The 23,948-nt window shown below is 49.2% G+C and overlaps 1 protein-coding gene across 3 annotated transcripts in view; it reads right to left on the bottom strand.

The window, feature by feature from the left end:
• Positions 1 to 23,948, bottom strand: part of SPEG (striated muscle enriched protein kinase) — a 1,422,155-nt gene that overhangs the window by 385,160 nt on the left and 1,013,047 nt on the right. For all 3 annotated transcript variants that reach the window (XM_086954403.1, XM_086954404.1, XM_086954405.1), the window contains 3 exons: positions 13,832 to 14,004; positions 13,165 to 13,191; positions 11,030 to 11,182 (listed from right to left, as the gene is read on the bottom strand). In XM_086954403.1, the coding sequence (XP_086810529.1) occupies positions 11,030 to 11,182; positions 13,165 to 13,191; positions 13,832 to 14,004 (353 nt within the window). The remainder of the gene's footprint in view (positions 1 to 11,029; positions 11,183 to 13,164; positions 13,192 to 13,831; positions 14,005 to 23,948) is intronic.

Here is a 23,948-nt window from a genome sequence, read left to right as displayed (position 1 = left end):
GAGGTTACCGCCTTCAAGGACTGTAGAAAAGAGGAACCCCGTCCATTTACAGTCCACACATGGCCGTTCGCAACCACACTTCTATTTCTGTGACGGGAAACAGTAGGAAGACAAAGAGGAGGGTTTAACCTGGCATTTGTCTCTGCCTTTACATTGCCTGACAAAGGGGTTGGACTGCTATGAACTGACCTAGACCAGCTTATACTATTTGTGCTTCCCAAAGTATAGAGATTATCTGAAAGAGTGATCTTACTCTATCCTCTTTACAAATTGTCCAACTGCCTCGTCAGAATTTCTCCTCTACAGCAAATGGCATGCCCATGACAGTGCTTAGTACATCAACTGAGAACCTGTGGATCATAGGGAAGCCTTCCATTTTAGAGCCACAGAGGAACCATTTGCACTTGCAATGCTGTCTGTCTAGTCTGGGCCCACTTTGATGATGTGGAGGAAGGCATCCTGCCCATCGGGGCCAACCTCTGCAAAATAGTTCCAGAGCAGTTCCAGAAAATTAAGAACTACCACTGCCACCATATTCCAGATGGCATGAGAATAACACACCAACTAGTATGCTGCGTTCAGGGAGTGCATCACCAAGTCCCAACGGAAAAAGCTTTCCTCCCCACTCCTACCAAGATTTGTTTGACTCTCTCTATGGAGGACGGATCTAAAAAACTCCCAGTCTCAACCTAGAGGTGGAAGAGGCCTGGACTATTGGGCTCTCTGGTGAAGGGACAAAAAGGATGGGTCTCTACTAGCTATTCAAAAGTGAAATGCAATGTCCTGGGTTCACCGCAGCACATGATATGGTCTTTGACCATGGTTACCTTACAGCCTCCACGAGGACCTCACTAAACAGGAAGAGTGGCTACACCAGAGTATGAACCACCTGCAGCACATCCATAAGGATGATAGTCATGAGGGGACAGTGAGTTACAGCAACTCAGCTACCTTTTTTTAAAATTACATGGAAGAGGGCTAACCCTGCCGCAGCTCGGCCAGGTAGCCCCTCTTGATATATATACCAGTGACTTGGACTATATCAATATCTGGTGAAGTATCCAGCCCACTAGTATCTTGCAGGGCAAGTAAATGAGAGATATAAGAAGGGGGCAAAGGTTCAGTGTCATCCCCCTGATCATCCTAGAAATGGTGGTCTGAATTTTACCTGGAAAAGGTATTTATTGTCTCCCAGTAGTGAGGATTAATGGATGCCCCAGCCTGTTATTAGTCTCATCCAGGAGGTGTTACTCCTCTCTCTAGGTCCAGGTAGCAACATTGATTCTTGAGGCAGAGGAAAAGATGGCAGCTGTGGTAATAGAGCTGCAGCTGGGATCAAGGCCGGTGCTGGAGCCTGCACTGGAGGCAGTACCAGATTTCGTGTCAGAAAAGGCACAGGAGTCGACGTCAGAATGGGTGCCAGAATTAACATCAAGGGTGGTATTGAACCCAAACCAGGCAACAGCAGGAGAAACCTATATGGTGCCAGGAGAGAGATTGATCCAGTGGAGAGACACCGAGTGGAACCTGGTAAATCCTATATGGCAAGTTGGTGAACCTGAGGAGACTGCTGCCATCCTAATCATTTCCACCAGTGTTTGTAAAAAGGTGTCTGGACAACACTCAAAGTCAAGAACTAGGGGGATGCTGTTGGAAGCAAGGGAGCAGGCAACATTGAAGTCAATGCCAGCATATATGGGATCGGTAATACCCAAGGAGACATAGACCTTAACTCTGGTTCCAGTGATGAAGCAGCCACAGACGAACAACCATGAGGAAACGTACTCCTGGACAATGATCTCCTTAAAGCACACGTTACTACTTGTGTAACGATATATCTGTAAGAGACATTAGTTAGTGATAGATTCCTTACCTTAGAATATCCCCAGGCGTCAAACTGGATCCGGACATTTTTGCGTAGCAATACCCCTGCGCGTCGGTAGGCGTCGTCCGCGGCTCCGCATCCGTCGTCCGTGTTGTTAGCGCCGCAATGACGTCGTTGGAGTACTTAGACGCCGCCCATGCGCGCTGACGTCAGTTCTGATACACAGCTTTTCCGTGCCAGATACACAAAGCCATGATAGAACCAACACTGGTGCCAAGAAACTAGGGCCCTGAAAGGGGACGACCTTAACCCTAGATATCGATTCGCAGAACGAGGAGGTTGGGTGGGTCGGTAAGGAATCTATCACTAGCTAATGTCTCTTACAGATATATCGTTACACAAGTAGTAACTTGTGCATATGAAAGAGACACGTTAGTGATAGATTCCTTACCTTAGAATAGATACCCCAGCAATACCAACCCCGGTGGTGGGTCTACGAACCAATAATCACACCAGAAAGTCCTGGAGGACGGAATGGCCAAAGAAGCCATCCCTCCGGACTTGGCTGTCCAGGCAGTAGTGTCTTGCAAACGTGTGCAGCGAGGCCCACGTAGCTGCCTGGCAAATGTCCTGCAAGGGCACTCCTCGGCCCAGAGCAGTTGTAGTCGCCGTGGCCCAAGTAGAATGAGCCCGCAATCCAGCAGGGGGCTCCTTTTTGGCCATGGAGTAACATGCCTGGATGCATAAGATGATCCACCGCAAGATGGTCCTCTTGTGCACCGCCTTTCCCTTCTTAGCGCCCACGTAACCAATGAAGAGTTGGTCATCCACCCACAACTGTCGTGTGCGATCTAGATAATAAGAGAGCGCACGTTTTAGGTCCAGACGGTGGAGCCTCTCTTCCTCTTTCGAGGGATGCGTAGGCGGAAAGAAGGTGGGCAGAGTAATGGACTGCCCGATGTGGAAGGCCGAGACAACGTTGGGCAAGAAGGAAGGTCTTGTTCGCAACACAACCTTGTCCGGATGAACAGAGAGGAAAGAAGGTGTAGAAGAAAGAGCCTGGAGCTCACTAACTCTCCTGGCAGAGGTGATGGCAACCAGGAAAGCAGTCTTCAGAGTAAGAAGACGGAGAGGACAGTTATGGAGCGGCTCAAAGGGAGCACACATTAGGTAAGTAAGCACAAGATTCAAGTCCCACTGGGGCATCACGAAGGGAACAGGAGGGAACATGTGTGTGATGCCCTTCAAAAACCTATTTGCAATGGGGGACTTGAACAAGGAAGGCTGATCAGGTAGCTGTAAGGAGGAAAGAGCAGAAAGGTACCCCTTAAGAGTGCCCAGAGCAGAGCCCTGCTGGGCAAGAGAAAGAAGAAAGAGGAGAACGTCAGAAAGGGGTGCAGAGAGTGGGTCCACAGCCTTTGCTGTGCACCATGCCACAAATCTGTTCCACCTGCAGGCGTATACCGACTTTGTGGAGGGACGCCTGGCTGCCAGATTGATATCACAGACTTCGGGAGGCAAGTCAAATGGCCTCAACAGCCGCTGCTTAATCTCCAAGCTTGTAGGTGGAGGCTGGACAGGTTCGGTGCAGAACCGTCCCCTGCTGCTGCGACAGAAGGTCCTCCCGAAGAGGTAGACGAATCGGGGGATCGACTGACATGCTGAGTAGCTCGGGAGACCAGAATCTTCGTGCCCAGTCCGGAGCCACAAGGATAACCTGGGCCCGGTCGCGCCTGATCTTCTTCAGCACTCTGGGCAGAAGTGGTATAGGCGGAAAGGCGTACAATAGACCGCAACTCCACCCGCGACGAAAAGCGTCTCCGAGCGAGTGCCGCCTTGGAAATTCCAACACGCAGAACTGATGACATTGCGCGTTATCTTCTGTGGCGAATAGATCTAACCAAGGCTCTCCCCATTGCTGAAAGAGGCCTTGAGCCACGTCCGAGTTCAGACGCCATTCGTGATCCATCATGCACCGACAGCTAAGTTTGTCCGCCCTGGCATTCAGAGAGCCTGCCAGGTGTTGAACCACCAGGGTCACGCCCTGATGTTCCAGCCACTGCCAGAGGCACAGAGCCTCCTGGCATTGGGTCCACGACCCCACCCCGCCCTGTTTGTTGCAGTACCACATGGCGATGGTGTTGTCCGTGAACGCCTGCACTACACTCCCCCGGACAGAGGGGAGGAATGCCTTCAGTACTAGATGAATCGCCCGCAGCTCCAAAAGGTTGATATGGAGCCGGGACTCCGCCGGAGACCAGAGGCCTCTGATCTCCGCCTCTCCCATGTGGCCTCCCCAGCCCTGGAGGGACGCGTCCGTCACAACCACGTGCTCCGGGTGGGGAGGGGAGAGGGATCTGCCACTGACCCAATCGCGGTCCCTGAGCCACCACTGCAGTTGTCTGGCAGTGCCCTCCGAGATCAAGACATGATCGGACAAGTTGCCCTGATGCTGTGCCCACTGAAACTTCAGGTCCCACTGCAGAGCCCGCATCCGCCACTGGGCGTGATGCACCAGAAGGATGTAGGAGGTCATCAGCCACAGAAGCCGCAGCGTCAACCTGACCGAGACTCGGGATAAAGGCTGAAAGATTGGAATCAGAGCCTGTATATCCCGAACCCGCTGCTCGGGTGGGTAAACCCGAAACTGCGCCGAGTCGATAATCGCTCCGATGAAGAGGAGCTTCTGAGACGGACACAGGTGCGACTTCGGCACGTTGATGGAGAACCCCAGCAAGTGCAGGAGGTCGGCCGTAGTCTGGAGGTGGCTGGCGACTGTCTGGGGCGAGCCCGCCTTCAACAACCAGTCGTCGAGGTAGGGGAAGACTGAAACCCCTAACATGCGCAGATGAGCTGCAACCACCGCCATCACTTTCGTGAACACCCGTGGGGCGCTGGTAAGGCCGAAGGGGAGCACGGTAAACTGAAAGTGCTCGTGGCCTACCGTGAACCGCAGGTAACGCCGGTGGGCCGGCAGGACGGGGATGTGAAAATAGGCGTCCTGCAAGTTCAACGCTACCAGCCAGTCTCCAGGGTCTAGGGCAGCTAAGAGAGTCAAAGTCAGCATCTTGAACTTCTCCTTCCGGAGGAAGCCGTTGACGTTCCGCAGGTCCAAGATAGGGCGTAGGCCCCCTTTGCCCTTCTTGGGAACCAGAAAGTGGTGGAAGTAACAACCACACCCTACTTCTGGCCCAGGAACGCGCTCGATGGCCCCCTTGACCAAGAGGGCCGTGACTTCCTCTTGCAGAAGTTGCAAGTGTTCCCCCGACACGCAGTTGAGTTGCGGTGGCATGGTTGGAGGGGTCGCCTCGAAGGGGAGGGAGTAGCCCCTTCGAGCGATTTGCAACACCCACCTGTCCGACGTGACAGTGCGCCAGTGGGAGAGGTGATGGCGAACCCTGCCTCCCACAGGCGTCACATGGGCCTGAAAACTCGGACTAGGAAGGTTTTGAGGCGGGTGCTGTGGAGGGAGGTGTGGACTGGCCTCGCCGTTGTCCCCGACCGCCGCCACGGGGGTTTCCACGGCCGCCACCGCGCTGTTGAACATTCTGCGGTGCGTGGCTGGCAGCACGTGTAGGGGCGCCCCTGTCCTGGTCACGAAAGGAGCGAAAGGCACCCGATTGCTGGCGTGTGGCCGAGAGGCCCAAGGACTTGGCCGTAGCTTTGGAGTCCTTAAAACGCTCAAGCGCATGGTCTGCATTGTCGCCAAAGAGGCGACGGCCATCAAACTGCATGTCCAGAAGTGTGGTCTGGACATCGGCCGAAAAGTTGGCGGACCTCAACCAGGCGTGACGTCGAACCGCCACCGTCGTTGCCATCGCCCTGCCCAGTGAGTCAGTGGTATCCAGCCCACACCGGATGGTGTGGGCTGGATATCGCGCTGCATCTCAGCCCTCCACAAGGGTTTGGGCGAGTTTAGCCCGGACCTCCTCCGGACATTGTGGCCGCACGTCCCCGACCGCGTCACACAGTGTGTGGGTGTAGCGGCCCAAGAGACAGGCGGTATTGACAGACAGCAGCCCTAAGCTTAGGGACGAGAACACCTTCTTCCCGAACTGCTCATATCTCTTGGATTCCCGATCGGGCGAAGCCGACGGGAATGCGGTCTGGGAAGTGGAGGCCTGGATAACCAGACTCTGGGTGGATGGGTGGACAAAAAGCAAGGGTCGCCCAGGGCCGGGCGGTAGCGTCTGGCCAAGTTCCTATGCACAGGCGGACCTGTGGCGGGCTTGTACCAAGTGCCCACAAGAACGTCACATAAGGCCTTATTGAATGGCAGCAGAGGCTCGCTGGAGCTTGTCTGCGGTTTGAGGACCTCAGCGAGGAGGTTAGTCCTCACGGCCGCGACGGGGACCTCAAGGTTTAAGGCCTTGGCCGCCCTTGTCAACACTACACTGTAAGTAGACCCCTCCTCCGAAGCCACGGTCGGAGGGGAGACAAATCCAGTGTCTGGCGTAGTGCCAATACCACTGGCCTCCCCAAGCTCATATGTCCAGTCCTGTTGAGACTGGCACTCCAGTGCCAGAGGGTCCTCAGACCCCTCCCAATCTCCCTCGTCACCCGTTTCCTGTAAAACAGGATTAACAGACGGGGCCTCCTTGTGGAAATAAAAATCTCCAAAGGCCGTCGGAAGAGGCGTCCAGCGGCGCCGTTCCGGCACCAGAGTCGGACCGAAGGGAACATTGGGGACAGCGTCCACAGCGGGCGCCGGGGGCGACACCCGTGGGGCCGGCGCCGGTGAGGTCGTGAGGTCGTGAGGTCGACCGGCGACGACCCGGATCCGGAAGCTGATCCGGTGAGGTCCTGCGGCACCAGAACCGAAGTCGCCGGCGGCGTCAGGGCCGAAGCACCTGACGGCATCGGGCCGAAGCGCCCGACCCGCTAGGGCCTCCAGCCGGGACCGTTGGGCCCGGAGGCGCTGTGGAACCCGACTGAGGAGGGAGGGACCTCATGGCCATGAGGTACCGCTCGATCTCCTCCGGCGTCGCGCCGTGCCCAGGGACCCGAAGGTGTGGGGCAGGTGGCGACGCTTGCGACTCCCTGGAAGCCACATGGGCGGTGTCGCCCGATCCCCCGGCCGCATCGTGCGAGCGTTGGGGTGTGTCAGATGAACAATGACGTCTCTCCGACCTCTCATGCCTCTTACCTGAGGACTTGGATCCTGACGACTGATGTCCACTCCCGGAGCTGCGATGACTCCGACCCCGCGACCGGTCCCTCGACCTCCCATGGGACCGGGACCGGGACCTGGAACGGCGCGGGCCCGACTGCCGGAGCTCGAGTCGCTTGCGGGACCGCTCCCGCCTAGCTTTAGACATCAGGGCCCGGCAGTCGGAGCAGGTGCGGTCGTCATGGTCGAGGCCTAAACACTTCAGGCACCGGCGGTGGGGGTCCGTAACGGACATCAGTCAGTCGCACTTCGAACAGGGTTTGAACCCGGGCCTCCCTACCAGCACCGATAGAGTCGAAGGCTTGAAGAAAGAAATGATCAAAAAGATCATAAAGTTTAGTCAAAAAATGACTAGGGGTAGAGCTTCTCCGGATCTGCGCTAGCTGGCGCGGAAAAAAGAGGAACTGACGTCAGCACGCATGGGCGGCGTCTAAGTACTCCGACAACGCCATTCCGGCGCTAACGACACCGACGACGGACGCGGATCCGCGGACGACGCCTACCAACGCGCAAGGGTATTGCTACGCAAAGATTTCCGGATCCAGTCTGACGCCTGGGGATACTCTAAGGTAAGGAATCTATCACTAACATGTCTCTTTCAGATGAAGTATGCTTATTATTATTTGTATGGCACCTCTTTTTCTCCTTTAAGAGACTTGGGAGACGGGGTGAGTGTGATGGTGATTTGGACCTGGCCCTTGTCCTCGACCTTCATCGAACCAACTAATCATTCTTTGGCATCATGCTCTCTGATGGCTTTAGAATGCATCCAAAGGTAGATGTCACAAGATGATATGTTTTGAACTGAGACACTAGAAGTAGTCATTGAGTAGGCCTGTGATGGACATGTCTATCACACCCACAGTAGGGTTTGAACTCTCACTTTTTAGGTTGTGACATATTCCCTAAGCTGCACCAAAATGCTTCATGAGCCATTTTTTCATTATCTGCACAACAACTCCGGCATCAACCCCCTGCTGAAGAAGCCATCCTCAGACCCGACTCACCTAAAGGACTTCGGACCGTTCTCACTCTTCCCCTTCCCAGCCAAGGCCATAAAGAAGGCCACCAAAGCTCAACTCTCCGAGTTCATCAAAGTGAACCACGTCCTGGACACCTCTCAATCCAGTTTCTGAAGCAACTACAGCACAGAAACTACACTCCTTGCTGCCACTGACATGTGCGCCCTCCTCAATGGGGTGAGAGCGCAGCCCTCATCCTACTAGATCTCTTGGCTGCCTTCAACACCACCTCCCACGCACCCTAATAACAAGCCTCCACAACGCCGGCATCCGCGACAAGGCTTTGGACTGGATCCACTCTTTCCTCACTTGCCGGACCCAGCGAGTCAGACTACCGCCGTTTCTCTCAATACCCATGGAAAACAGCTGTGGAGTATCCCAGGGTTCATCCCTCATCCACACCCTCTTCAAGGTCTACCTGGTCCCCCTCACATCCATCGTCAGAAGCCACAGGCTTAATATCATCTCCTGTGCTGACGACACCCAGTTGATTTACTCCCTCACCAATGACCCCACAACCGCCAGAACCAACTTCCACAGTGGAATGAAGGCTGTTGCTACCAGGATGAAAGACAGCTGCCTCATGCTCAACTCGGACAAGACCGAAGTACTGATCCTGGGACCCACCCCTTCAGCCTTGGACAACTTCTGGTGGCCAGCCACTCTGGGATCTCCTCTCACCCTGACAGACCACGCACGCAACCTTGGCATCATACTGTGCTCATCACTCACTATGAACTGCAAAATCAACACAGTTTCCTCAGCCTCCTTCCACACGCCCTGCCTGCTTCGAAAGATTCTCAGATGGATCTCCACAGAATCCAGAAAGACGGTCACCCACGCACTCATCAGCAGTAGACTTGACTACAGTAACACACTCTACATAGGCGTCACCCAGAAGCAGCTCAAGAAAGGAAAGAACATCCAAAACACCGCAGCCAGACTGGTCCTCGACATCCACCGCTGCAGCCGCTTCATGTAAAACCTCCAACAACTCCACTGGCTCCCAGTCAACAAGAGAGTCACTTTCAAGCTCCTCACTCACGCCTACAAAGCCCTGCACAATGAAGGACCAGCATTCTTGAACAACCAGCTCACATTCTGCGTGCCCACCAGACAACTCCGATCCTCCCAATTCACCCTCGCCTCTGTCCCCAATATCCACCAGGCCAGAAAAGGAGGGAGGTTGTTCTCCTACCTCTCTGCCAAGACCTGGAACACCCTGCCCCTGCACCTCAGGCAATCCATGTCGCTGATCCAATTCAGGAAGGACCTCAAGACCTGGCTCTCTGAAAGATCCTGCACCCAGTCCGACCAGCAGTCCCCCTCCCCCAGCACTTTGAGACATTTACGGGTGAGTAGCCACGTTATACAAGACCCTGATTGATTGATTGATTGAGGGACATCCTGGTATTTCCACTTCTGGCATCAAGTTGCACCCAGTGTCTCCTACAAGGTACTGGAGAGCTATGCTCGAATTTCCCTGATCCAGGCTAGCACCTGTGATATTTAAAGGTGAGGAATCTGCAGGTAGAAGAATCTATTAGAAAGGAAAGTCTTATTTTTGTTGAAGGAAAGGACACAAATTGAAGTCTATATGTCATATTTCATTCTTTGACTTTGCTTGTGTTTCTGTACTGAGGTTTTAGCAACAGTGGTATCCAGAACACTTTCTCTCCTTTCAGTAATGCAACATCCTTGAAATAAGTGGATTTCTGAAATCCGTGGATTTTCCTAAGGTTATTCGCCAATACCTCTTATGTCTGCATCTATGGTCTGTTGCTAAGTAAAATGGCTTATATAAAAAGTATGGGTTTCTGGGCTTGGAAGGCAGTTGCTCTGGAGGGAAGTAGGATTGGGCCTGTAAGGAGGGACAGTCAGGTGTGTGACTTACTAACTGACAGACATTCTGAGTTCCAAAAAGAACAGTCCACCTCTGGTCAGGTGAGTGCACAATTTTACTTGGACAAATGCCACACCAAGCATCAGTGGGGTAACACAGGCCCATGCAGCGCGGGGGGCCCTGAGATGCAGGGGCCCCCCTCAGGACAGTACCCAGGCCTGAGAGCTCTGGTTTCAATCCAGAGCGGGAGCCCTCCATGTACCTTGCAGGGGGGCTCCTTCAACTTTCATTACGCCATTGCCGAGCATGGGCATGTTCACTCTGAGGTTTGTAGTCAACTGACCTACAGAAAAGCTAATGGTTCCCCTGAAATGCCAGTGCCTCCAAAACGTTAGTAGCTCTTAGTCAGAACCTGACTAATTAACTCTATCACATCTCTCCTGGTCACATGACCAGTGACATCCATTGCCCCAGTCACGTGACAGCTGCCGCTGCCCAATTTAAGTGACCACTCATACCTGTCGCTACCCCAGTCATGGAACCACTCACATTCACCCCTGCCCCAGCCATGTGACCAATGACATTGGCTCCCCGAACCATTAGACTACTCATATTTGCCGTTGATCCAGCCATGTGACCAGTGGCATCTGCTTTCCCAGCAAAGTGACCAGTGACATTCACTGCCACAAAGATGTAACCTGGGACTCTGCTGCCCCACCATTATGAACAGTGAATCCTCTGCCCCAGTCATGTGCTCATTGACATCCGCTGCCCCATTCATGTGACTTTCACATCTGCTGCTGCCCCAGCCATGTGACCACTCACATCCGCCACTGCTACAGCCATGTGGCAACTCACATCTGGTGCTCCAGCCATATGACCACTCGCATCTGGTGCTCCAGTCATGTGACCACTCACATCCGGTGCTCCAGCCATGTGCCCACTAACATCCGCCGCGGCCCCAGCCATGTGACCACTGACATATGATGCTCCTGCCATGTGCTCACTCACATTCGCCTCTGCCTGAGCCATGTGGCCACTCACATTCGGTGATCCAGCCATGTGACCACTGATATCCGATGATCCTGCCATGTGACCACTCAGGTCTGCTGCCATAGTCATGTGACTGTTCACTTCGGCTGCCCAGTCCCTATAGCAACCACACTTACAGCTTATCGTTGACCAAAACTTTGATGACAAATCCTTTGGCTTCTCTGGTCAGGTCAGCAAACATCTTCTCCTCGAAAGCCACAGTGTAGTTACGGATGTTTAACAGGGTGACCTTGTCATTCTCGCCAACGAAGGGAGAGATGCCAGTCAAGCTAAAGAGAGAAGAGTTACATGATCAATGTAGGTCTGTGGTGGGAAAAATGACCTATCAATGACAAAGGACCCAGAACTCTTAACCCATTCGTCCTGCCCCCCTAACAGGCTGAAAGACAATGGAACATCAAGGGGAAAATGAGTGCAAAGTCCAAGTAGCATATGAGCTTTAACAAAGAAATGCTGATAGATTCAGGGACATCACAGATTACGAGGGTGCAAGGCATGAGGAATATTTATGCTTTACCCAAGGTGCAAGACCAGGAGGATATCTCTGCTTCACCCAGATAAGGATGAGAGGGACAGGGACATCAAGGAATTTAATGGTGCGAGGCAAGGGTAATATATCAGCTTGATCCACAAATTACTGAGCGGGACAGGGGCATCACAGAAGACACGGATTAAAGTTGTGGCAAATATCTCAGCTTTATCCAAAGAATACATGTGTGAAAGGAGTGACAAATATCTCTGCTTCACCCACAGAAGAGTGAGAGGGATGGGGACATCTAAGCATTGGGTGAGTGCAAGGTATGGGGAATATATTTTCTTTATCCACACAAGCATGAGTAGTAGGGGACACAAGGGCTACACTGACGCAAAGTCTAAGCAATATTTCTGCTTTATCCAAAAACTATAGGGGAGCAGGGACTAGAGACAGAGAAGGCTGAGAGGAATGGGGACATCATGGAAGACCTAAGTGCAAGGCCTGGGTAATTTCTCTGCTTTATCCACAGAAGGCTGAGAGGGTTGGGGACACCAAGGATTAATCTAGTGCAAGGTTTGGGGAATATCTCTTCATCTAGCCTTACCAGTTGAGGACTGGGACTAAGAAACTAGTGAACATATAGGCCACAGACCTGTAACCAAGCTTCACCTAGCTGTAGATGTTTAGTACTGGACAAGGGAACAGGGCGAGACATGGGCAATAGCGAAGGCATGGCCCGAATGCCTGGTAACCATCCTAGCTCCACCCATTTTTGGGTGACACAAAAGAACCAGAAAAAACAAGGGCCACAGGCCTAGCAATCATCTTTAATCTACTTGTACCCACTGATGGCTGAGACAAAGGAACAGCGAAGGCATGTGCCGCAGACATGGCAACAATCCTTAATCCAGCTTTACCGACTGAAAGCTCAGGACAAGGGGACTGGGGAACACACGAATCACTGTCCTAGTAAATCTCTTCATATTGCTTTTCCTGGTTAGGACTGGAGCAAGTGAACCAGGTGAGATAAGATGCCACAGAGAAGGAACAGTCTGCAGGACCGGTAGGCATTTTCGTCTAACAGTAAACATTGACATGCCAGGATACGGAAGCCAGGGAAAGCACAAACTACTGGCCTGGTAACAGTCCTTCATCCTGCTCTAACCATTGATGGAAAGGACTTGGGAACCAGCCATGACACAGAACATAGGTCTGGTAGCCAACCTTTATCTAGCTGAACCTAGGATTTTCACAGGCGAACCAGGGAAGATGCACGCTTGGCATTAATCTTTGCTGTCACTTTACCCAAATAGAGTTGGGGTGGTATTGGGTCTAGGCTAGGAAGTTATTCAAACATCCTCAATATGTATGCTTAGGGGATGGCTGAGGACAAGTCCGTCAGGAAAGATATGTAATGTAGGTCTAGGAAAGTCCTTGCTCTAACAGCATGCTAAGGAAGCTGGCATGTGAATCTTGTACCCCCTGCAATACTGAAACTCTATAGGCCCTAGGGTTACCATTACAAGGACACGGGTGGAGTTGTGGAGTTCACTGAACTGTGTGTAGTTCATTAGTTCAATGATATTCTCTATTTATGGTTTCTGCTGTAAGGCTGGAGAAACATCTGGGCATCTGCTGGAGATCAGACCTTCAAATATTAACAAATCAGTGAGGAGAGAACATCATATCAACGCCTGCGCATCTGATGATACCTAAGGGGGTTCTTCTCTGCGCTATCAACCTACGTTAATAGGAAAGTACAGAGAGCACCCTTACCATAAGTATGCAATGACTCCCACTGGCCTGTACAATGACAAAAGGTAAGAGAAAGAAAGAGGAAAGGTTAGGGAGCACGTATAACACGAATAAACAATAACCTCAAGTTATTAGTAATAAGACTAAACTCTGGTATCAACTTTCTCTCCACTACCTCACATGCCAAACCCCATATGCAACCTCTATTCACAAGCATGGAATTATCTACTAACAAGCGCTCCTCGATCAATACATGGAGCACTCTAAAGATGGAGAACCCATCATGATCTACCCATCGCAGAAGCGCTCACTAAATTCAGCGCTGCTGGAACCCAACCATGGGGACCCATGAGCCACCCTTACGAGTCCCTCCCACTATGACTCATTCGAATCCCTTGTTCATCCTTCCAAATGACCTGTCACCCTTGACCTTAGGAATTCTGACCCCATCACTGTGACAAAGGGCCTGACTTTGAGTTTGACAACCGGGGTATAAGATTGTAATGCACTTGTAATTTGGCGGACGGGATACCTGTTGCGTGTGTGACGCAGTAACTCACACACCAAACTTTAAATCAGGCCCAAAATGATTATCTTCAACCCTCCCGTTCACAGCCTCTTCCGTGGCACTTTGCTGACCCCATCAGTCTTACTGGTGTGAACAAACATGTCAATCTAAGCACATTACCAGACATCAGTGACTGTAGAAACGGGCAGCTGGTTCACAATTTCTGGAGCCACAAACTCAGGGGTCCCATACTGGACATACTGCGCCTCTCCCACTGTGATTTTTTGTGCGTTGCCAAAGTCGCAGATACGTATCTGCTCACTGATGGAGTCTGCCATCAAGATGTTCTCAGGCTACCGCCAAAAGAAGAAAGAAAGTTTTTGAACACCTACAACCATAGAGATACAGAAAGACACTTTGCACAGAACAGCTGGAGGAACCCTGCAACATTGTAGCAACAAAGGAATCCTGCAAAACTGTAGCAAAAAACAATCCTGCGACATGTAGCGACAAAGTAATCCTGTAAAACTGTATCAAAAAACAATCCTGCGACATGTAGCAATAAAGGAATCCTGCAACATTGGGACAACAAAGGAATCCTGCAACACTGTAGCAACAAAGGAACCCAACAAATTTGTAGCATGCTGTAGCGTGGCATTAATTCAAGACCTGGCTCTTCGATCAGTAGCAGCCCCCCCTCACGGGTATGTAGCGCGCTTTACAAATGTAATGATTGATTGATTGATTGACCCTAAAGGACTGTGTCTTGAACACTGCAGTGGTATGGGAGGATCCCTCATGCAGTGTGGGTTGAGTACTCTCCAGTGGTCTTCATACCACAGCAGTGTGAGTGAACACTGTTTAAAGCTGTAGCAGTGTGGAATGAGTGTGCTACAATGCCCCCAACAGAAGTGTGGCTAACTAAAAAAAGAATGAAGAAATGTGAGTACTCTCAAGACAGAAACACTGCAGGGGTGTGGCTGAACATTGATCACAGGAGGCAGCGCTGCGGGATGAGTACATGGAGACGCAAACCAAACTGCAGTGTGGATGAAGACTAGCACTGCAGCATTGTGGGAAGAAGACTGAGACTGCAGCAGTGTAGGATGGACTGGAACTGCAGCAGTTTGGGATGAAGACTGACATTGCAGCATTGTGGGATGAAACCTGGCACTGCAGCAGTGTGGGATGAAGACTGGAACTGCTGCAGTGTGGCATGAAAACTGGCACTGCAGCAGTGTGGGATGAAGACTTGAACTGCAGCAGTGTGGGATGAAAACTGGCACTGCAGCATTGTGGGATGAAGCCTGGCACTGCAGCAGTGTGTGATGAAGACTGGAACTGCTGCAGTGTGGGATGAAAACTGGCACTGAAGCAGTGTGGGATGAAGACTTGAACTGCAGCAGTGTGGGATGAAAACTGGCACTGCAGCAACGTGGGATGAAGACTGACATTGCAGGATTGTGGGATGAAGCCTGGCACTGCAGCAGTGTGGGATGAAGACTGGTACTAGGTAAGTGTAGGAGAAAAAGTGGTATTACAGCAGTGGGGGATAAGATTGGCACTGCAGCGGTGTGTTAGTTCAGGCAAGTGTGCCGTGCAGTCACCAGGTTGGTTTTCTCAGGATAGAATTCCCCATTGCGCTTGCTGCAGAGTATTGATGCCTGGTCCCTATGGCAGGCTGGATAGAACCATCAGTATATATGATGTAATCATAGCGTTCTAGAGTTATTTCTTTAGGAAGAGGATATTCGTGTTCGTACTGCAGAAAAGGTTTGTGTTTGTAGTGTAGAGTCAAATCTTAATCTACATCTGTTGTGGTGAGTGAGTTAACTCATTGTATCCATCGTGGATGCAATGCTTCAATGTTTGGAATGCATGCTCTGGTGACTGCCTCTTAGGTTAGCACAAGGGTCATGACAATACTGAGGTAGGGCTCCCTCTCTTACCACAGCAGTCTGTACTGCTGTCAGTAGTTTTTATGTAGGTGCTAAACGCAGTTCAGCATTGGTGTATAAATGCGATTTATATACCATTGGTACAGCGTCACCTTTATTGAGCTCGACATTGGTGTACCCCAATGCCCCGCAATGACACGGATCACCAGGTTTGTTATGTTTAAACATGTGTGTAAGTGTTTTGAAGCTATCATGCCAGCTTCTACAGAACGTAAGATATTTCTGTGTTCCTTAGTTCAATGTGTACTGGAAAGGTCGGGACATAATGAGTCATAGAACGGTTTAACCTGTTCTGCGTAATCTATATGTATGTTCTGCCAAAATGTATGAATCCCATTATGGATTGTAGCCTTTTCAATGTAGCTGGAGGTTGAAGTAGCTCACACTTCTCCAAGACGTGTGTCGCAAGGCTTTTGCCTTCACTTTACAACTCATATCCCTGAAAAAGCACATTGAGATGGGCATTTTTTCATTTCCTAAAATTAAATTTGTAGCCCATGGAGCAAACCCCAGAATTCTACTCTTGTCAAGTTTTCCAACAGGTCATCATCGGTCAGATATGTGCCATCAACATAGGACAATGCCTGGTCATCAAACCTTTGTAGTAGCCATGTTACTTTGTCTGAAAACGGCTCAGGGCTATTCATATGCCCCTGGGGCAATTGACAGAACTGCCTCGAAGAGCCTAGCGCAGAGAAGGTGGTCAGATATCTGCTTCCAGGCGTTATATTTAACCCAAAAATTCCATATGAGATATCAAGTGTTGTTTTGTGTTTCTTACGCACTATGTTATTCATTAGTGCGGCACTGTGTGCAATTTGCACTGCAAATGTGCAAGTAGCATCTGTAGTTTAATACTGAATGATATGAATGATCGGATTACATCACAGGAAACAAGGGATTATTCATTGATGAGGTGAAAGGAATGCATTACTTACCTGTAACTGCAGTTATCCAGTATTGGTATCTTTCATAGATTCACATGCCTGAATCATTCCCCGTTGTCAGGATGGGAGTCCCCGGTACATAAATAAAGTAATGTCACATAGACATATATACTTAGTAATGGGCCAGAGGCCTCTCATTAGCAACATATCCTTGTCCTTTGTGAAAAGGATCAAACTTTGGCCAAGAGACCTCTCTGCTGCAGAATGTGGATTCGGGAAGAAAGAGCGCAGGACTATAGGCTCTTTAAGGTGAAAGTCAGATGGGACCTTTGGAATAAATTTAGGATTAGTCCTTAGAATCACTCTGTCTTGTTTGAATTGGAGGAAAGGTTATTGAATTGAGAAGGCTTGGAGTCCGCATACTCGTCTCACTGAGGTAAGCGCCAGTAGACGTGCCGTTTTCCGGGAAAGATATTTGATATCAGCTTTGTGTCTCAGCTCAAAGGGATGTTTCATTTTTTGAGCAAGCACAATGTTCAGCTGCCAGGCAGGCGGCAAAGTCTTCACCGGAGGGAACGTTCTGAACAAGCCTTTAAGAAACTGTTTTATGAGTCTACTGGACCAGATGTGGTACTGAAAATTCTGTACCCGTGTCATAAACATCGTCGAATCATGACGATTTTGGTATCAACAGACCGCAAATGGTTAGAATACTATGCACAAGCATTTTGGTCATATTCGGGTGACGAAATCACCCTGAAATCAGAGTTTCAGACCTGAACCCTCAGGTTCCATTTTGTGAACGGCAGCCATTTTGTGATTGCCCTCACATAGGTCCAATAACTAAGGCCAAAAACGAGCTTGAAGGACACGTACACCTTTACTGACTCCTCTGTGACCTGGGCAAGCTGACTCCACTGCCTGAAGCCAAACCTGTCTGGTCAGTTCCTCGCCCAGTGGCCGAATGAGATTAATATCAAGGTACAACATATTGTAACCCTTTCATCGCACACAAACCATTCCTAATCTTACACACACCTGTCCCTGTTCCTTCTTTATGACTTGCTTTATGAGGAGGAGGTGCCCGTTTTTATTGGGGGTCCGGCGATATCTGATGGAAATACATAGCCTTGCCGGGTAATTGATTGTGGGCTGGACAAACTGAAATATGGGCTTGTCATCATGACTCTGCTTTTTCTTTGTAGTGGAAATATGTGAATGGTCAACTGTAAAATAAGGAATGTTTGCCTAAAGCATAATATTTTGTATAAAAAGAGAAGGCTGGCTTTGTAAGATTGAGCAGTCTCCTGAGAACATACACCGTGTTGTACTTCTAGGATACCTGTTACTGGTTGCAGCCAATAAATACGATCTTTGACTTCACCTAGAAGACTCTGTGTTTCTGTAGTCTGAAACAGGAAGGACTCGAAGTCTTTGGGTGTGTTCCTTGGCACCGCTGGGTTCTTAAAAACCCAGTACTTCAGTTTGGCGCCCAATGTGGGGCGGTATCAGCGGTACCGGTCCAAGCCAGAGGTTCGTGAGGAGCTTTGTGTGAAAATTCTGGAGGAAGGCCGCCACTTCATCGACCCCTGTATGTCGACGTGGTCTGAAAGTCTTTGCTGCGAGGTTCCCCGCTTCCCGACGGCTACGAAGGACTGCTGCCCTGACTATCGCCTTGTTTTGTACCCTTGATGATTGGTAGAGCGAAACGTTAGACGAGTCTTCTGGTGACGTCATCGATACCTCAGTTAAGTATGAGTGGAGCGTCTCCCAGTCCTTAGTTTGGTTCTTAGTTGGGGATCCCCTTGGGATCGCTTTTGTTTTGAACTTGCAAGTGCCAAAACCGAAGGATTGGTGTATTCACGAGACTATCGTATTCGATAATCCTTTGAAGTTTGAAGCTAGACTAGAGAGCGAAGATGCCTGGTCTTAGCAGACTTGGAAATCTGTTTTGTCTTGGTTGTAATAGGAATTCCCGATCGGAGGACTCGTGTCCGGTTCCTCCGATTGGAACTCCAACCTATGAACTTTATGTGAAGCATGGCATAGGCCCTATCGCATATAATGAAGTATGGTTCCGATACACCAGGAAAGATGGTGTTTTAAAATGGCCCCAATATGGTAGCTTTGACGCAGAGATTCTGGATAATCTGGAGGTTAAAGTTTTTAAGAAGAAAGCCCGGCCGGCAATGTTTGACTCTTTTCGCATATGGCGCAAAGAAGCCAAACAGAGAGAAATGAAATTAGCAAAGAAAAATAAACGAGAACGAGGTATGTCAATGATACATGCTGTTGCATTTAGGGATAATGAGGAAGAGCAAGAAAGCGAACAGATGCTTAGGGTGAAGAAGTTAGCGGTAGATAGATGCTACCCTGTTTTGCCGCGTAAGGAACAGGAAGAAAAGAAAGATCTTGAGAAAGATCCTTTAATGTTGCATCTCTTGAGTTCGCCACCCCCTTATGCACAAAATGCTACGGCACCACCACCACCAGCTGTGGTTGCACAACACCCAGTTGTTGTGCCTCCTGTAATTCCTCCACAGCCAGCTCCTTTTCCATTGGCTACTATTCCTTTGGCGCAGCCTCCTCAGGGGCCTCCACCTTTGCCTCCTTCTTCGTCTGCTACTCCTACACCTGCTCTTAATGTTCCCCCCATTCCGACTTTGAATTCTTCTGCTATTGTTCCGTCTTCTCTTATTCTTTCACCTTCTCCTTCTGCTAGACAACGGATGACTATGGCAGTTACTGGTTTCTTTTCTCCTTTGTTGGGACAATTGGGTATGTTCCCTGTTACTGAGCGTAGACAGTCACATAGTCAGTTGCCAAATATGGATGAGCGTACGATTTTGGAACACATGGCGCGTAAATGGATTATGTACGATACACAGTATGCTCTTGAGGGTATTATGCATGTTGTCCTTCAAAGGGAAGCACCGAAGCAACGGTACGTTTTCGATACGATGTGTGGTTTTCTTGTTGAAAAATGGGACGAGGAAGTAGGGAAAGCCCCTGATAAGTTGTACAACATACGTTCCGAATTTGCGAAAGGAACTATTGTAAGTCCATCTGATGTAGGGAAAGCGGTCGCGATGTTGTAGTCATTTAGGAGTGAGTCTCCTCCTCGACAATTGTTCGGGCCTGATTCTTCAGTTGGGAGAAAGGCAGGACAATATCCAATGAGAGAGGTTCCTCCGGTGTGGAAAGAAGAAGTGCCTGCTGGTGCAGGTAATATTCCGCCAGCTGTACCGGCTCATTTTCAGCGTGTTTGGGTGCATGTTCCATGGAAAAGTGCTGAAGTTTTAACTATTAAGCAGTCTTTCCTGATCCACGCAAAAATCCAGCAGGGTACTATAAAGAGCTGACTCAGACCGTGGGTTTGTGTATTATGAATTTGGCAGACATCGACATGTTGTTTGGCAATGTTGTTCCACAACCTATTTAGAGTAAGATTCGTCATCCTATCATGCGGTTGAATTGGGTGATACATGGGTTAATCTTAGAGATGCCGACAATAGACAAATAGGCGGTGCTAAGCCTGAGGATTTGATTACTGAACTTCCTGATAACATTATTACATATATGAAGACTTTAATGCCCGAACTGCATGTCAATTGGGACAAGTTGTCTGCATGTAAGCAGAAGAAAGACGAAACGGTGTCTGACTTTTTCACGAGGTTCGAAGAGACTTTTGTAGATCATAGTGGTCAGGATATGGCTACAGAGGGTGGTCAGAGATTGTTTGTTGACAAATTTGTACATAATTTGCTTCCTGAACTGTGCAGTAAGTTGAAGGATTTTGAAAGTGCTTGGGCTGTTTCCACGTCAGCACAAATTTTGGCTACTGCCCAGTACTATGAATATAGGCGCAAGGATGAGTTAGAGAAAGCGGATAAAAAGACTAAGGAACTAAATACTAAAGTTCTTCTACAGCAAGCTTATGCACCCCGTAGTAATAGTCAGCACGACTATCAGCAACCTCAACAATATTCGAGAAACTCACAAAGAAACGAGTCTTCTCAACAGCGTTTTCCGTATGGTCCTAATCAGTGTGCGTATTGCAAAGAAGAGGGTCATAGCAAGAATAGTTGTCCGCTTTTGTTGCAGCGTACGAATGGTGTTTCGGGTGTAAGAGGTAGAGGTGCTCAACAAGCGCCTAGAGGTAGAGGTCGTGGACAGAATGTGCTTTCTTGGCCTCCACAGAACTCGATGAATCGTTTTGATCAACAGCGAGGTTCATCTGGTAGGACCGCTCAGTACTATACGGACGATTACTATAATGAAGGTCAGGAAAAGAATGGTAACGATTGTTAGGACAGCCGTGGACAAAGAGAGAGAGTTGTTTCAGTTCCAGTAGATCAGAGTGGACCTTATGTTGAAGTGATTACATCAGGTGTGTCAGAGCCTTTTCTGTTGGATACTGGTGCTACAAAGAGTTCTATTACGCACTCAAAACTCCCTGGCGCACCTTTGTCTGGCGAAATGAATGTTTCAGTAGGTTTTTCTGGCGCCCCGGTTAGGAAGCAGATTTCTAGTCCTATGTCTCTTTCTGTTGGACCTTATGAATTTGAAGCACCCCTTATTATGACGACAGGTTGTGGGGAGAACCCTCTAGGATTGGATCTGTTGAAAAGACTATATGCGACGTTGTATTGTTCTCCTTCGGGAGTACAACTTACACTGGGCAAGAGAGTGGTCTCCCCGATGTATTTGTCGAAGGATACAATTCCAACAGAATTTTCTTCTCTCCCGGATACTCTTTGGGCTACTGGTCCTAACGACGTGGATCTTTTGGAGATACCGCCATATATTGTGACATTGAAAGCCAATGTTAGAATGCCGCGCATTCCCCAATACAAGATCTCTAGCGAAGGTGAAAAGGCGTTGCTAGCGATCATTTATGATCTGATCGAAAAAGATGTAATTGAAGAGACAAGAGGTAACATTTGTAATAGTCCTGTTCTGCCTGTTTTGAAGCGTACTGACCCTTCCGAGCCGCCTGTTTATAGGTTTGTGATTGATCTTAGAGAGGTAAATAAAATAGTTGTGCCACAGTTTCCCGTTGTCCCTGATATCACTGCCCTATTGACTATGATTCCAGCTTCAGCCACTTGGTTCTCGGTGATTGACTTGAAGAATGTTTTCTTCAGCATCCCGATTGCCGAGGAGAGCAGGGATATTTTTGGCTTCAGTTTAGGAGGCCGAAGTTTCCGCTTCAAACGCGCTCCTCAAGGCTACCGTGAAAGTCCATCAATATATAGTCAGGCTTTAAAAACACAGCTTGATACGATTGTTTTTCCGGATGGCGCTACCCTTATTCAGTACGTCGACGATTTACTAGTCACTGCAGATACTGAGGAGATTTGTAAAGAAGCCACGTTGTCGTTGTTGTGTCATTTGTCTGATCTACATCACAAAGTGTCTCTTTAAAAACTGCAATATTGTCGACAAGAAGTGACCTACTTAGGTCACCTCTTATCGAAGGAGGGAAGGAAACTGACCCCAGAAAGAATTCAGGCAATTGTGAAATTGAGTGTGCCAAGGACACAGAGAGAAGTACGTGCTTTCTTGGGCATTACATCATATTGCAGACAATGGATACCGAATTTTTCTCTGTTGGCCAAACCTTTGGTGGCATTAACTTGTTAAGATACACCGAATCCCATTCCATGGTCTGAAGATTGTCAGAAGAGTTTTTCCGAATTGCGTGATGCATTGTGTAAGGCTCCTGTGTTGGCTACCCCCGACTACAGTAAGCCCTTTACACTGTATGTCCATGAGAAAGAAGGTTGTGCATTGTCAGTGCTGACACAGTCTTTTGGAGACAAACAGCGCCCATGCGCGTATTTTTCGTCGACTTTGGATCCGGTAGCTAAGGCGTTGCCAAGTTGCTTGAGGGCCACAGCGGCAGCAGCTGTTTCTATTCAACAGTCTGCTGGATTAGTGATGAATAACATGTTGATTGTGATGGTTCCACATGCGGTGGACACTTTGTTAAACAGGACCAAGACACAGCACTTAACTAGTGCAGGTTACGAGTTGACACTGTTAGCGAGTCATGTGCACATAAAGAGGTGCAATACGTTGAATCCAGCCACGTTGTTGCCGATTTCAGTTGAGACAGATGATGATAGTGAAGAACAGCATGACTGTTTTCTGAGAACTGAAGAAGAGACGAAAGGGAGAATAGATCTTAGGGACACTCCTCTTCCTGAATGTGATGGTACTTTGTGGGTTGATGGTTCGTGCTTTAAGTTGCCGAATGGTGATACGACTGCGGCATATGCTATCACGACTTTGCATACGATTGTTGAAACTGCACGTATTCCACATAAATTCAGCTCAAGCAGCGGAGTTGATTGCACTTACAAGAGCGTGTGTATTGTCAAAAGGAATGAGAGTGGCCATATATACTGACAGCCAATATGCTTTTGGCGTGGCTCATAGTTTTGGACGTTTGTGGCGTGAACGTGGATTTTTAACTTCGCATGGGGCGAAGATCCAGCATGGACAGTTGGTGAATGAGCTGCTTGAGTCACTGACCTTGCCATTACAAGTTGCGATTGTGAAATGCAGTGCACACAAAAAGGTTACTGATGATGTTGGTCGTGGAAATGCATTTGCTGATGAAATCGTAAAAGAAACAGCAAAAGATGTGTTGAATCGAATGTATGTTGCAGGACCTGCAAGATGGGTTGGTGACATTGGAATGTGTGAAGATGCGATAGAGAGTGTGAAGTCAAGCCGAAGCTTCAGAGAAAGAGTTGAGTGTGTGTGGAGAGAAAGTACGGGTAAATTGGATGCAAATGGTTGTTGGGTTGAATTGTCAGAGCATCAGCGATGGTCGTTACCCGATGAGTATGTGCTTGTAGTGGTGACAATGGCCCATGGAATGGCTCATATCAGCGTGAAAGGGATTTGTAAGATGTTAGCTCCAGTATGGCAAAATGCTGGAATTCCTAAGTGTGCAGAGAATGTGGTCAAGAATTGCATGGTGTGTCTGAAATACAATCCTGGTAGGAGAACCCCAACTCCAGCTGGTCATTTTGCTCCTCCTACGTATCCGTTCGAGGTTTTGCAGCTAGATTTCATCCACATGGAAAGGTGCAACAATTTGAAATACGTACTTCTTGTTGTTTGTGCCTTTTCAAGATGGGTAGAGGCATATCCCTTAAAGGACAATACTGCCATATCCACAGCTAAAGCCCTTGTCAAAGAATTCTTCACTAGATTTGGAATGCCGAGAATGGTCTGGAGTGATAATGGGAGTGAATTTGTGGGTCGAGTGATGAAGAGAGTATGTGAAGGGCTAGGTGTTCAACAAAAGTTCCATGCTGCAAATCACCCCCAATCAGCTGGACTAGTAGAGTGCTATAATGGCACACTAAAACTGAAATTGGCAAAGATCCAAGCGAGCTCTGGTCTTAAATGGCCCGACGCTCTGCCTTTAGCACT

Source organism: Lissotriton vulgaris, chromosome 2_1 (assembly GCF_964263255.1).
Source record: "Lissotriton vulgaris chromosome 2_1, aLisVul1.2, whole genome shotgun sequence".
In the NCBI taxonomy this organism is placed as follows: domain Eukaryota; kingdom Metazoa; phylum Chordata; class Amphibia; order Caudata; family Salamandridae; genus Lissotriton; species Lissotriton vulgaris.
Note: the sequence above shows the minus strand (reverse complement) of the source record. Positions and strands in the feature narration are given on the sequence as shown.